The 14,501-nt window shown below is 47.6% G+C and overlaps 1 protein-coding gene across 1 annotated transcript in view; it reads right to left on the bottom strand.

Annotated features, from left to right (window-relative positions):
* Positions 1-14,501, bottom strand: part of LOC102377714 (cytosolic phospholipase A2 beta-like) — a 49,276-nt gene that overhangs the window by 12,316 nt on the left and 22,459 nt on the right. Inside the window, exons 13-17 of the mRNA XM_014527568.2 lie at positions 12,316-12,538; positions 11,121-11,235; positions 8,404-8,541; positions 5,528-5,632; positions 190-378 (exon numbers count right to left, since the gene is read on the bottom strand). Coding sequence (XP_014383054.1) covers positions 190-378; positions 5,528-5,632; positions 8,404-8,541; positions 11,121-11,235; positions 12,316-12,538 — 770 coding nt within the window. The remainder of the gene's footprint in view (positions 1-189; positions 379-5,527; positions 5,633-8,403; positions 8,542-11,120; positions 11,236-12,315; positions 12,539-14,501) is intronic.

Genomic DNA, 14,501 nt, shown 5'->3' with positions numbered 1-14,501 from the left:
GGAATGCCAGAGAGAATGGCAAACATCTTGCACAAGTGTTTGTTGTAGCCCAGGTCTCTTCAAACATCAGAAAGTATGATTCATGAGTCTATTTCAGGATAATTTCAAGCAGTAATTCTCAGGAAACAGACGCTTAGAACAATTTTGGAGCTTTCCCCTCCAAAGTGTGACTAATGCTTAGCTAGTTACCTTTCCATTCAGTAAACTTTTTCTGTTGGAAATAGCCCTTGTGAAATTCCAGGCCTTTCAGGAAATTATGAGTCTCTCCCAGTAGTGGGCGCTTGGTCATAATGTCCTCAAAGATTTCACAGAGTTTCCCTGACAAAGTTGACGGAGGCTTGATGACAGTGGAGTAGATGTCAGAACTATTTTCTTTATCTGAAATACAGAAGGGGAAGTGAGAGGGAACTTTGTCAAAAACCTTGTAAAAACCTTGTAGGTGTCTTTATTCCATCATCATCACGTCATCTTTATTTGCATATTAACTTCTTCTGTCAGTCTTCACATCTTTCCCTCTTCCCCCTCTGCCCCAACACAAACATATAATCCCATTTTAAAGAACCAGTTTAAGATAGATTTGTTCTGTTTTAAAAAAGGCACCTGAAGTCACTACTACCTCAAGTTATCCTTGGGGGACAAGCCTGTCCTGGCTTACAGAGACCCCCTCAATCTCCAAAGACATCTCTCCAACAACAGACTACCTAACTCCAATTCTCACCAAGCCTTGCTATGGGGCCAGATGCCAGATCCCTTAGATACCTTAGATGCCTCCCTGAAGTTAGTTTTTAAGAATCAGTTAAGTCCTGCCCTGCCTTCTGCTTGTCTTTCAAGTGGCAAATGTTTGCCTCATAACCTTATTGAGGATCAAAGGATCACTAACAAACCTTATCCTTTGCGGAGTGACAGTTTAAGTGAAATAATGAGTCAAAAGTAAAATTAAAATATTTTTTAAAATTTACTCCTAAAAATGAGATTAAAGAGACATGTTTGGAATTGTCATTGAGTGGAAAGATGGGCCAGAAATAGGGCTTGATAGGTGTGTGAAATAATAGCTTTTTTATTACTGTTGCTTTTATTTGATTTTCATGATCTTTATAATTGAGTGAACTTCCATTTGAATTGCTTAAAAGATTTTAAAAAATTAAAATAAGGACAGTGCTATTGACTCTCAGACACTACAGGGAAATACTGAGCATCCCACAAGAAGCAATTCTACTTCATAGTGCCATTACCAAACATAAAAAATAGCAACACAATACTAGTTAGTTGACAAAGTGGCAGGCAAATAGTTAAACTGTAATACAATGGTATCAGAGTCCAATTGGAAAACTGTTGGCAAAGACCAGACATACTCATCACGTCTATATCTAAGCTAAGGAGCAAAAGATAGAAAGGCTGAGCCAATGTAACTGGAAAAGGAAAGGAAGCTACATATACATTTCAATTGAACTAGCAACTAAAGAAGACACAAGACTAAATGTGCATTTCAAACAAAACCTGTAAAAGGTGCACTGAATAGAGGGCAAATGTCCTGTACGTGACATGCTCACATTTCTCAAAACAGGCATCCAATGTCTAAGGTGTTACAAATGTCTGTCATTCAATGCCTGTCTGAAGTTTTGTAAATAGATCGTCACTGGTCCAAGCTATTGCAAATTTGCCCCATTGATAAACAAATACCCAAAGACAGGTCGGGTAACCAATGCCTCTTAGCACCCCGTTTGGCCACTTGAGAACCATCAAATTTAATTGACGAGCTAGTCAGAGGCTGCCAGAAACGTAAGTCTTCACACCTAGACAAATCCAAAAAAAAGCCAGGCAGTTTAACAATTGTAATGTGATGGTCACTCTTTTCCTCCCTTTTTTGTTTGGACTTTAATCGACCAACCATCAAGGAAAAATGCTTTGAAGCTATACAATTAAAACAGTATAAAAAGCAAGACAGAACTGCCAGCATGGTATGCAGTCCAGGAAAGATCAAGAAGCCACCCTGCACCCAGCCCATGAGTGAAGAACCCATGCTCTGTGAAGGCTGCAAAACTGAACCAGCCTCCCTACCTGCATTGGTGAGAAAACACTGCTGCAGCTAAATATGTACTAGGACTTTCTGTAATAGCTCATTTTATATTGGGAAATAGTCTTTTTTCTGTCATTTAGTTTTGTGGCTTGTTGGTAATTATTAAAGCAGGACTTCATGCTATTAATCAACCAAGTGTTGTGTCAATTCTTAAAGCACTAGGTTTAAAAACCCGCGTTATAAGTGCAACAGGTATGACCAGGGTTTTTTTCCACTATTCCTCTCACAACCTGCAGCATTTAAGGCAGGGGTGTCCAACCTTTTTGAATGTGGGGCCGGATCATGAACTTTTTATCACCCAGTGGGCCGGCAGGAGCAGGCGCTTGCGCAGCCTGTCCAGTCCAGCCGCAGCCTGGGGGGGCAGGCAAAGGTCAAGGGGCGCCACCTGACCGCGCCATGTCCTCCCTGCCATCTGAGCAGCCTTGAGGATGCTCCCACACCTGTGCACCTGGGCTCAGCAGCCAGGGGGACATGTGGGGAACCTACAGGGGGGTGCGGGATGAGCAGGGACACCCCCCTGCTCCCTCTCCCCCTGGGCAGTCCAACCCCGACCAGCAGGGCTCCCTCCCTCCCCAGGGCCCGTGACTCACCACCCCAGTGTGATGTCTGTGGGCTCAGGGGGGATGTGGGGAAGTGGGAGTGGTGCCAGCTTCCAGCCCCGACAGCCACAGCCACAGCAGCAGCGGCACCAGCATCTCCCGCGGTCCCGCAGCTGCAGCATCCCTCCACGCCAGCATCCGCACCCCCTGCACCCACCCGCCCGCTGTACTGTGACCTGCTCCGACCCATGTGGCCAGCGCGACTGGCACAGGGCGGGACCAGCATGCAAATGAGGAAGGGAGGGGCAGGGCTAGGACAGGACAGTGAAATGAAGGGAGAGGAGAGGAGCCAGACTGCATCGGCAACATCAAGCTGACCCGGTGCAGGTGGGAACCTTGTCCCTTCCCCAGCCCCTCAGCAGCCATTAGGAAGCTGCTGAGGGGCCAGGGGAGGGACAAGGGGTGAGAACGAAAGTAAACAGTGTTTACTTTCGTTTCCCATCGCAGCACCATGGGCCACAGAAAATGGATTGGTGGCCGCATGTTGGACAAGCCTGATTTAAGGTCTAGGAAGTTGTGATTCAGAAGCTGTACCCCTAACCCCAACACTCAACAGCTACTAATGTACCATCCCTCCAAAAATCTGTCCTATCTCTTTTTGAATCTGGCTAAAGTGCCAGCTTCCACAACATCTGGTGGCAATGAGTTCCACACTTCAGTTACACAATGGACACATCTACACATGCACCATCAACCAAAAATTACTGTGCAGTACGGGCATGTGTCTACACCCATGTGTGTTCCCAGGCTGTACAGTAACTATGGCAACTTACGCTAACTCAGTATCACTACTTGCATCATGCAGGTAGCAATTTTACTTCCAAGTAGTTACTGCACAGTAAGGCACATGTAGATGCCTTAATGCACAGTAATCCTGTTTGTGTGGACTAATTTGGGAATAATTTTACTCCCTAGTCGGTACACACACAGCCATACTGCGCTGTAATGCCTATACATATAGACACCAGCCAAAAAAACCACTGACTGCACAGTAAGTTACTGCGCAGTAAATGCACATGTAGACACTGTATGAAAAAGAACTTCCTTTTGTTAATTTTAAACTTACTACCTACTAGTTTACTTTTATGACCCCTAGTTCTTGTGCTCTGAGACACAGTAAATAATAAACTCCTATACACTTTCTCTTCAGCATTCAGTATTTTGTAAACCTTTATCATGCTCCCCCTCAAACATATTTTATAAACTGAATAGGTCTAGCCTCTTTCATCTCTCCTCATGTGAAGGCCCCTCCATACCACTAATCATCCTTTTTGCCCTTTTCTGTATTTTCCCTAATTCTTCTATACCCATTCTGAGGTGCGGAGACCAGAACTAGGCACAGTATTAAAGGTGTGGACACATCATGGATTTATAATGGGAATAATGATACTTTCCATTTTGTTTACAATTCCCTTTTTATAACCCCTAATATTTTGTTTGCCTGTTTGATGGCTTCTTGTCCTACATGCCCTCAATGCAGAACAAAGACCACGTCTTTCAGAAGAAGATTTGCATAATACCACAATGGGATTGGAGTACATCTGATGTAAGAGAAAACTATACTGGAAGATTGACTGATACGGGGTTCCCTCGCCAACCGCAGGGGTTAGGTTCCAGAAAGTTCCTGTGGTTGGCAAAACCATGGTTGGTAAAACTAAAGGCTTATGGGAAAATGGGGTTAGGGACTTGAATACTGTACAGTATAGTGTATAAAAATAATTTTTACTTAACTTTAATATGTGGGGTGGTCAACCAGGCATAGGCATATCCCTAGGGGTACTCAGACAGGTTATAAGGGGTACAAGTTGGCAGGCAGGGATAGATCACACCCAGGGCGTGGCAGCAGCATCTCCCCTGGTGTGCTGGCCTCTTACCTGGGGGCCACACATCATACCATGACATTTCCCCACCCCCACCCATCTGATTGGCAGGGCGAGGGTGTTTTGTGCCCACCTCCAGTGGCATGCAATTGCCCGGTCAGCAGCCTGTGGATAAGGCCCTGGCCGGGCTGGGTCATGGACCAATCAGTGGCAGTGGGAGCCACCCTCCTGCACCCCCAGATGAGCCACCAGGCTCGGATTGTCCCACGACCCAGCCCAGCTGGGGCTGTTGTTCCCTGCTGCCCTGCTTCCCTCCCTTGTGACACAGCACGGCAGGGAGCAGAGAAGCCATGTGGGGATCTCCTCACCCGCCACTGCTCACCCCACGTTGCCCTGGTAACGCACCTCCTGCACACCGGGCTGCACTGAGTGCAGTGGCGCAGGGCTGTGCCCCTCAAACCAACAGCAGGCACAGAAGGCACATTGCCAGGGCAGCGCGGGGCGAGCAGCAGCGGGTGAAAAGATCCCCACATGCTGGGTTGCAGGGGAGGATAGCAGGGCAGCAGGGAACAGTGGTGATTGGGCCTGCTGTTCCCTGCCACCATGGGTAGGGCAGCTCCCCACCACTGCGCGCACTTCCAGCAGGGCCGGCAGGCACCTCCAGCTGGGGGACCAGGAACTGCAGGGGGATGGGTTGGGGAGGAAAGGCATGAGCAAGGCCAGGGGGGTTGGTGGGTTGATGCACAGCCACAGAAAACCGTGGTCACTCAAAACTGTATACCGTGATAGCCAAAATGGTATACAGAATATTAACCGCGGATACTGAAAACCATGGTTGGCAAAACCATGGTTGGTGAGGGAAACCTGTAATAACTACAGAGACATAAAAAAACACAGGTAATACATTGGTGTCTAGGAAGAGTTTATGACGACTCAGCAGCCAAAGTAACAGGAATGTATCTTCCCTCTGTCTTCTTAATGTATGTCACTATGCCATTAGTCAAGAATAAAAATAACCTGAAAACTCTCACCCATATCTATCATGTCTTTGGCCCATCGATCCCAAAATTCTTCTGGATTTGAAGACCAGAATAAGCCATCCAACAAATTCCGAGTAAAGACATTAGTCCAGAGACCTGTAAGTCCAACCACATGGAAACAACTTTTCATGAACTCAAGTTATCCAGTGTGTTATACCTCACCTATATTTTCCTTACATCAAGAACACATTAAATCTGAGTTGACTGTGCTATAATGTTGTATTTTTCATTACACAGCAAGTCTGGGACTTTGGCTGTGAAGACTGGCAGAGATCTGGCACACTACTGATGCGTTAAGACTGGCCCTGTCGGAACCAGTTAATGATGCGAGAAGCTCTAGACCTCTCAAACTTCAGCCCTTCCTAGAAAAATCCCTTTCCTTCTTGTCTATCTTCTGCATAGACCAGCCAATCAGGGTTGCTGTGGGAGGTTGACTGAGCTCCCTCATATCCCTCAGTAGCAGGGCCAAATTTTTGGCTAGAGGCAGAGCAGAGGGGGCAGCTAATACCCTTTTCTAGGAGGAAGAGAAGACAGAAAGAGCCCAGTAGCTCTATATAGTTCCTTCCTCCCCTTGAGGTCTTTCTCTTTCCCCCCTACCCAGGGCTGGGAAATGGGAGACATCTACACATCCAAATAATCCTGGAGCAGTTTACTCTAGAATAAAGTATTCTAAAATAAACTCTCCTGGGTACATGTGCAGGGATGCAGGAGCAGATTTGCTGCTCCTAGCAGCAGACTACTCCCATTCCCTGCAGCCCTGTACCGGGTCCCTGCAGCAGCTGAAGGGAGCTCTAGGCTCCCCCTGGGTGCTAGCCCAGGGGCTGGCAGGGAGCATGGGGCCAAAAGACTGCTATGTCCCGGCAGGGGCTGGGACATTGCTCCCTGCTCCTGGGAGCTGCCTGCTGCTGGGGAAGGCTCCGCCACTGGAGCCTGGGAGGGGACAATGTCCCCCTGCCCTGGCAGTAGGGAGCTCCCAGCCTCTGCTTCATGATCAGGGAGCAGGGGCTGGGAGCTCCCTGCTGCCAGGACAGGGGGACATAGTCTGGGCTCCAGTGGCAGAGCCCACCCTGGCAGCAGGCAGCAATCTCCTGCCCCCTACTGTCCTGCTGACTGGAAGCACATTTGCTCCCAGTCAGCCATCTTTACGTGTGCTACTATGCAGTAAGTAATCAAGAGTAAATTTGTAACTTGCATTTTCAGGAAGCAAATTTACTCATGATAAGAGCAAATTACCGCACAGTAAGCATCTGCATGTGTAGATAGTGATGCTTACTGCATAGTAATTAGCTCTAATCTCAAGTAAAGTGTCTTGTGTAGACATGCCCACAGAGTGATAACAGCTTGTGAGGCTAACCTACCCTCTCCAGTGGAAAAAAAAGACCATTGCACTAGGCCTGTGTGAAGCAGCTAGTATTTGTAGCCAATTCAGATTCGGCTGCTTCAGGGGACAGTGATTCGATTCAATAATTCGAATTATTCAATTCAATAAGTCTAATCACTGTCCCAAATCGATTTGGCCAAATATGATTCAGAGATTTGGCTGCTGCCAAATCAGCTGAATCTCTGAATCGCACAGGGCCCATCCCCTGCCCACTCTCAATAGATGCCCTGCCTAGCCCCAGCTCTTTGGGGAAAAAAAGCCCGCACTCACCAACTGTTGCCAGGTTGGAGGGCGATCCCCACTGCCCCCCACTGCCCCACTCTGGCACGAGTCCCCAAACCCCCACCCACTCTCTCAGCCTCCCTCCCCACCACGGCTGCCCTGCCTGCCCCAGCTCCTGACCCTTTAGGAAAAAAAAACCAAAAACAACCCAATCCTGGTCTCACCAGCTCCTGCCCAGTGAGGGCCAATCCCCACTGCCCCACACTGCATGGGGGGCTCTTCCACGAGCCCCTCAAAACCCTGAAGCTGCTGCAGCAGCCAGTGAGTCAGGGGTTTTGGTGGGGGAAGGTTTAAAGGGCCAGAAGCTGGGGCAAGCAGGGCAGCCAAGGGGGTCTGAGAGAGCGGGCAGGGGTTGGGGGGCTCATGGCAGAGCCCCCAACATGGCATGGGGAAGCAGGGGGCAGCAGGGATCACCCCCCTGCCTGGTAGCATCTGGTGAGTCGGGGCCTTTTTTTAAACAACTGGGAGCTGGGACAGGCAGGGCAGCCATGGGCGGTGGGTATGGGGGAGTGGGAGGGGATCGGGGTGCTCAGAGGAGCTGGGGAAGCAGGCAGGGGAATGGGGCCTGGCCCCATGGCTTCCCCCCGCTTTCCAGCCTCCCCTTCCCCGCCCCTACTTACCAGCATGGAGTCCGGGTCCATCTCCCTGGGGCAGCGAGCAGGGACTGCCCAAATCACCAAAGCTCTCCAAATCTTTTCTGAATCAATTCAAAGAGCTTCAAATCGATTTGGACCTTTTAATTGATCCCCTGATTCAATTTGGATTCAGAGATTCAGCCACCGAATGAGGCTGAATCTCCTCTGAATCGAATCAGCACCCAAAGCTTTGCACAGCCCTACATTGCACCTCTTCCCCACCCCTGCCTCAGAGGGAACAACAGATTCCTGGAGCTGCAGGAGATGCAAAGGCACACTGAGGAACAAGGGGCTTAAATGTGTCAGGGGGCTGCAAAGCTGATATGAGGAATGAAATACATCAATAATTGCTGGGCAGGGAATAGGCAGATGTGACAGGAAAGAACTGATGTTGCAGTTGAGGGTTAGGGTTACGGTCTGAATGATGAGTTGGGTTCTGGCAATTTTGAACTTCATTGGTTCAGAAGTAAACTTGGCCTGATTTAGCTAATTCGTACTGCAGCACATTAGCCACCGGCTATTCACAACCACATTTTTTCATTAGGTTATTTTCCATTAATAAATTTCACCTTCCAAATAGCAGATCCGGGACTCTGGGAACTTCTTCACCAGCCTCCCCATGTAGAACTCACTGTCAAAATTTTCTGAGCGAATGAAAGCTCCATATTTTGGGAATCCCACCTCATAAGGTGAGAACTCCACCCATTCTGTAAAAGGATTGACACAAAAGATGTTTATTACAATGCACAGAGCATGGAGAAAGGGAATGACACTTATATCAATGGATATAGCAATTCATAAAAGGAAATTTGGTGTTCTCAGCTGCTCGGGGCTGACTATAGCTTATAACCCAAATCACATATCCACGTCTATAAAAACAGAGATGATGCACATGGAGAATGAACTGACTTTTTCAGTTTTTCAGGAACAAAGTTGGGAGATCCATTGTTGAAGCCTTATGTATTAACCTGAATTAAACTAGACGCTCAGGTCAAGGTTTTCAAAAAATTGGACCTCAGAATTACTCCAAAGCCCAGATTTCGTTTCTAGAAATAAATAGCCTACCCTTTCACCTGTATCTCTAGAAATAGCAATGCACTGTCATCAGAGACATATCCATATAACTCAAAATTATTAATCTTCCCAGCACCCCAGTGAAGTCAGGAAGCCCTATCCCCATTTTTAGAGAGATGTGCCACTGAGACATGAGGTAGAGAAGGGCAGAGCCAAACTATTTACTATGAGATAAAACGAGACGGCTGTGTGTCAGCTGCTTTGTGGTAACTGCCTGTGTGCATGCTCTTATACTGCCATAGATGAAAATTAAATGGTGGTATTTCAGCTCCCAATAAATGAGGAATAAGTTACCAGGATTTCACTTCAGGAGGGAGGGTCAGGGCGAACAACAACAACATTCACCACCTGAGCTCCAGAGCCATGTAAAAGCAGGGGGCTCTGGCTACAACACACCCTGAGCTCCAGAGCCATGTAAAAGCAGGGGTCTTTGGCTACAACACCCCCCGCCTCCCTCCACCACCACCACCCAGCTGGTGAACTATAAGCTCCAGCAGGAGCCCATACTAACTAGGCAGAAGCTTCAGTCCCTGATTCAATTTGGCAGAGATTCGGCCTGATTCAGTGACCGAATCTCTGAATCCAAATCAAATCAGAGGACACTTCAATCTCTCTGAATCAAATTGGAACCCTCTGAATTGATTCAGAGAGATTCGGAAAGATTCAGAGATTTGGACAGACACAGCTTTAAATGTTTTTTCTACATACCTCTAGGTAGCAGGAGCTCGTGAACGCTGCAATGCTGGGGTGCATGAAGCATCCCACAGAAGTATGGGGGGCTTCCTAGTGCACTCGGGAGCAGACCCCAAAGTGGACCAGAAGCACTTCCAGTCCACTTCCAGGTCCACTGGGCTCCTCACCCCCCCTACCTCTCCGTCTTGGCGACTGGTGCCTCCTGGGTCTAGCAGGGCCACCTAGGGTCCCCCTGTGGCCGATTGCCGAGCTGGAGGGTGTGGGGGGGCCACCCAGGACGCTCCCCAGTGGACCCGGAAGTGGACCGGAAGTACTTCCAGTCCACTTCTAGGTTCACAGCCAAGCACGTGGAGGGCTCCCCCACACTCCTGTTGGACTCTCCATGTGCCCCAGCACTGCAGTGATCACGAGACACACCTGCTACCATGAGGTATATAGAAAAAACTTTTAAAGTTGCATCTATGTCCAAATCGCTGATTCTCCAAATCCGCATTGAATCTTCAGATTTGGATTTGGCCGAATCGAATCAGGAACAGTGATCCGAATCAACGAATTGAATCACTGTTCCTGATTTGGGCTGAATCTGAATCCAAATCGAATAGGGCCTGCTTCGCACACCCCTATTAGGCAGTGAACTCAGAGCTCATTGCACATGCACAGTGCAGCCAAAGTGACAGAAGAACATCACCTGTCTTGCCCTGTTCCTGGATTCACTATTGTCTGAATCCAAAAGCAAGGGTCCTGCCAATTACATTATGTTAGAGCAGTGGTGCTCAAGCTTTTGGCCCTGAAGGTCAGATGAGTAGTGTAGGGCCAATCCATGAGCCAGATGGAGCCATGAATGCCAGGAGTGGGCCCTGTGCAGCTTCAGCTGGCTCCCCCAAGCTGGGATTGAGCTGCACTCTGACTGGGATCACACCCTGGGTCCTTGCTCTGTCATCGCATGCAGGGATTTTGCCCAGGCAGCCCATGCCACACCCACCCACCCTACATGCCAGGATTGGGCCCTGGGACCCTGCATTTCTCCTGCCCAGTCCCACGCACCAGGATCAGGCCCTGGGGCCTGGCAGCATACCCCTTGTTCCCACAGGCCAGGATCAGACCCCAAGCACCCAGCCCTGCCCCAGCCCAGCCTCATGTACCCTAATCTAGCATGTAGGACCCACAGTTCCCCATAAATCTGGAAATCTGGCAGCCAGGGAGTGGTGCCACCAAATTTTGGGACCCACAGGGAGCCCTGCAGGCTAAATGACACTGCCCCAGGAGCTGGAGCTGGCCTACTGGCTGGGGATTAGGGACCCCTGAATTAGAGCATCCTTCCTATCATCCTCAACAGTAATAAGCACACAACAGCTAGAGACATGTCATCCTTCTGCACTCCAGTGAGTAAGCCCACCTTAGTTACAGTTTAGCAGGAATTTTTTTTATTTATTTTTTTGCCAAAATCTCTTCAAGTCCCTCTGCTTCATAGAAGCAGATGATTTCCCTCAGCCAGAGAAGGAGGTGTTTCAAGTCTTACCTCTAAACTTAAAAGTGCTGACTTCATCTTTAACATTGAGGGCTACATAGAAAGGCAGGGGGTTCTGACCCTGATCCACAGCCTGACGCTCATCTGTGAGTTTATGCTTATTTGGCTAACCGGAAAGACAGAAATGACAAAATAAACAATCTGAAATCCAGTCAGATGAAGGTGCTGACAGACATACCTGGATAATCACAGAAAACAAATTTGTTAATACCTGGAAAAAGAAACTTGTTGGACACATTTTCAGAGCAGCTTCTAAACTTGTGTGCCAGTGCTTTCTGCATAGCTATACATTCAAATGCACCTAAGCGACTTAAGCAATCAGGGCTCATGGCAGAGGTGATATCTTTTATTAAGCCAACAAGATTTTTGCAAAAAAAAAAATTCTTTAATTGCAAGCTTTTGGGCACGAACATCCTTCGTCAGGCATCAGAGAAAAGGTTGTAAAAGTCCTCCTGGGTATAAGTGACTTAGGCATCTCAGCTCTATTGGCCTTTAAGGAGGCTTAGGCCAAGATTTAAAGAATAAATAGTGATTTCTGTTCCTCAGAGTTTTAGTGCCTGACTGAGACATCTGTATAAGGTGATTGCTCAGCACTTTCTGAAAACCTAGTTATTTAAGATGCCTCAGGCACCCAAAGCTCGTTAGAAGCTTCCAAAAATCTTGATGTTAGGCTCCTAAGTCACTTTTGAAAATAGGACTGAGCCTTTTAAGTCACTTAGATATCCCAGTGAACTCTATCCACCTACAATGCTGAGCATTTGCATTTTGGGATCCTATGTTTGTGTCCATACATAAAATACAATTGAAGACCCAAAATTAAAAAAAAAGGATTTTCCTTAGATATGGAATAACGCACTGGCTCTCAAACTTTCTGGGATTGTATACAGTACTCTTTCTTAAGGTTGTTATGCTGCTGTGTATTGTTATGATTTCATGTTATGGATTAGAAAAAAGTAACACTTTATGTCACTGTAACCTCTCCAATGGCTTAAGAGATAATATAGAATATTCTTCATTTTCTTGTCTTCCCTGTTCTCCATGTATACTTCTCCTTTCCCGTCTTCTGCTTTTTCATTCCCTTCTTTTGCATATCTATCAGTTTGCCACATGCCCCTAGGACTGTATATCCTTGTGTTTGAGAAAGATTGACATAGTTGGAAAATACTCATGGAAGAATTGTACATACCTCATCATGTAAAAACATTTCCTGAATAAGTGCCCACAGTGCTGTAAAAGAAGAGAAGAGCCCCTCTTTTACCCTTTCAATTAACTCCGTGTGATAATAATTCAGGCGCTGTATGGATATAATATTTAGCTTGCATTTTGTCACTTGTTTCTTTATTTCTTTTAATGGCCCTTCCAGAGTTTTCTCTGACCAGTTGCTATTTCCATACAGATCTGTCATGGTCCTGAAGAATAGAGATGAAAAGTTAACAATGGGGATTTTATATTGACTTTAGTGGGATTAGGATTTAGGTGCTAATGTAAGAATATGAATACCAGAGACATAACATGGCAGCATGGCACGTAGGACAGCATCAACTTCTGGTTCCCAGTGCTGCTGGTACAACCACAGCAGCTGATGATACTTTTCTGTACCCCTGCAAAAACCACCCCTGAACCCACCCCCAGAACTGCTGCCCCAGTTGCCCCACCTTAGTTACACTACTGAGGGGTGCCATACTGGGTCAGACCAATGGTCCATCTTGCCCAGTATCCTGTCTCTGAGAGTGGCAATAGTAGATGCTTTAGAGGGAGAGCATATGAACAGGGTACATCTAGAGCAGGGGTGCTCAACCCCTGGCCTCCAGGGCAGTTCTGGCCCCCAAACCATGTCATCCAATCCACAGGGTTCCCCACAAGTCCATGGGAAGACCCATGGACCTGTGTGTTAGAGCACACAGGGCAGTGCAGGTCCCCTTCCTGGTGCATAGGGCCAGATAGGGGTGACATAGGGCACTGGAACCAAATCCTGGCATGTACAGCCGGACAGAGGCAACACAGGCCTATTCCCAGCACATGTGGCTGGGCACAGGTGATGCAGGGCCCCTAGCCCAATCCCCACTCATGGGGGCAATGTGGGGCCCAATCCTGGTACCTGGGGGCCAACCAAGACTGGAGTGTGGGCCTGATCCTGGCTCACAGGGTCTGATCCAGACCACAGATTGGCCCTGTGCTCCTCATCTGGCCCACAGGGCCAAAAGATTGAATCCCACTGATCTTGAGTGATCTGTTTCCTGGTATACCCTTGTTGGCCTCCACTGGCTTTGGTTTAGAGATGCCAGAAGATACTTCCACCCACCTCCACTCTGACCACTAATGTTCAGGGTACCCCACTTAAAGTGTTCCTCTCTCTGTTTATGGGAATCCTTGTTTCATTAGTTGAACACTAAATTTCCTATCATCAGGAAATTAAAAATAAAAGGTACGCAACTATATGTAAATATTTTTATTACAGATGAAAATACAGGCACCCCCACTTAATGCTGTTTTGTTTAGCACTATTTCACTGTAATGCTCATTTTAAATTCATACCTGATTCCACTTAGCACTCAGCGAGTTTCATTATAATGCTCCCAGGCATCGAGCAGGGAGCATACACTAGCGTCACAGTGCATCGGTGGTGTGCAGCCTCGTTGTGCAATTTAGCCTGCCCGTGCTCAGGCCAGGCACAGTGGGGCTATGGCTCATGCTATGACTTGCACTGGGGGAGCCCTAGATGCCGCACCCCACTCCCGCCACCTGGAGTGACCGTGACTGTGGTCATGACCACCCCCTTCCCCGCCCCCCCAACATGGAGGGGACCAAAAGCATCGCCTCTGTAACCCAGGCTTGAGTGGGTGGCAACATATGGTATCCACGTATCCACCTTGAAGTAAAATTTATCTAGTTCACATTGCCCCAATTTGCTTATGAGGTCAGGTAAGACTTTATAAAAAGGCTTATTAAAGTCCAAGTATTCTATGTCCACCGCCTTCCCTGTAATCCACATAACTAATTACTTTTTCAAAGAAGATCAAGTTGTTTTGGCACAATTTGTTCTCAATAAATCCATGCTGACTGTTCATAATAAGCTTTTCATAGATTTCATAGACATTAGGGGCAGGAAGGGACCTCGTAAGATCATTGAGTCCAGCCCCGCTGCCATAGGCAGGAGGTGTGCTGGGGTCAAATAATCCCAGCAAGATAAGCATCCAAATGCCTTTTGAATGAGTTCAGAGTAGGTGTTTATACCACCTCTGGGGGGAGTCTGTAACAGAACCTGGACACAGATTGTAAAGAAGTTTTTCCTTATGTCCAGTTTAAATTGGCCTTCCAGAAGTTTGTGGTGTTAGACCTTGTTATCCCTTGGGGAGCTCTGGTAAACAACTG

The sequence above is a fragment of the Alligator sinensis genome, unplaced genomic scaffold, assembly GCF_000455745.1.
Source record: "Alligator sinensis unplaced genomic scaffold, ASM45574v1 scaffold1849_1, whole genome shotgun sequence".
NCBI lineage: Eukaryota > Metazoa > Chordata > Crocodylia > Alligatoridae > Alligator > Alligator sinensis.
This window is presented reverse-complemented; position numbering and strand designations above follow the sequence as displayed.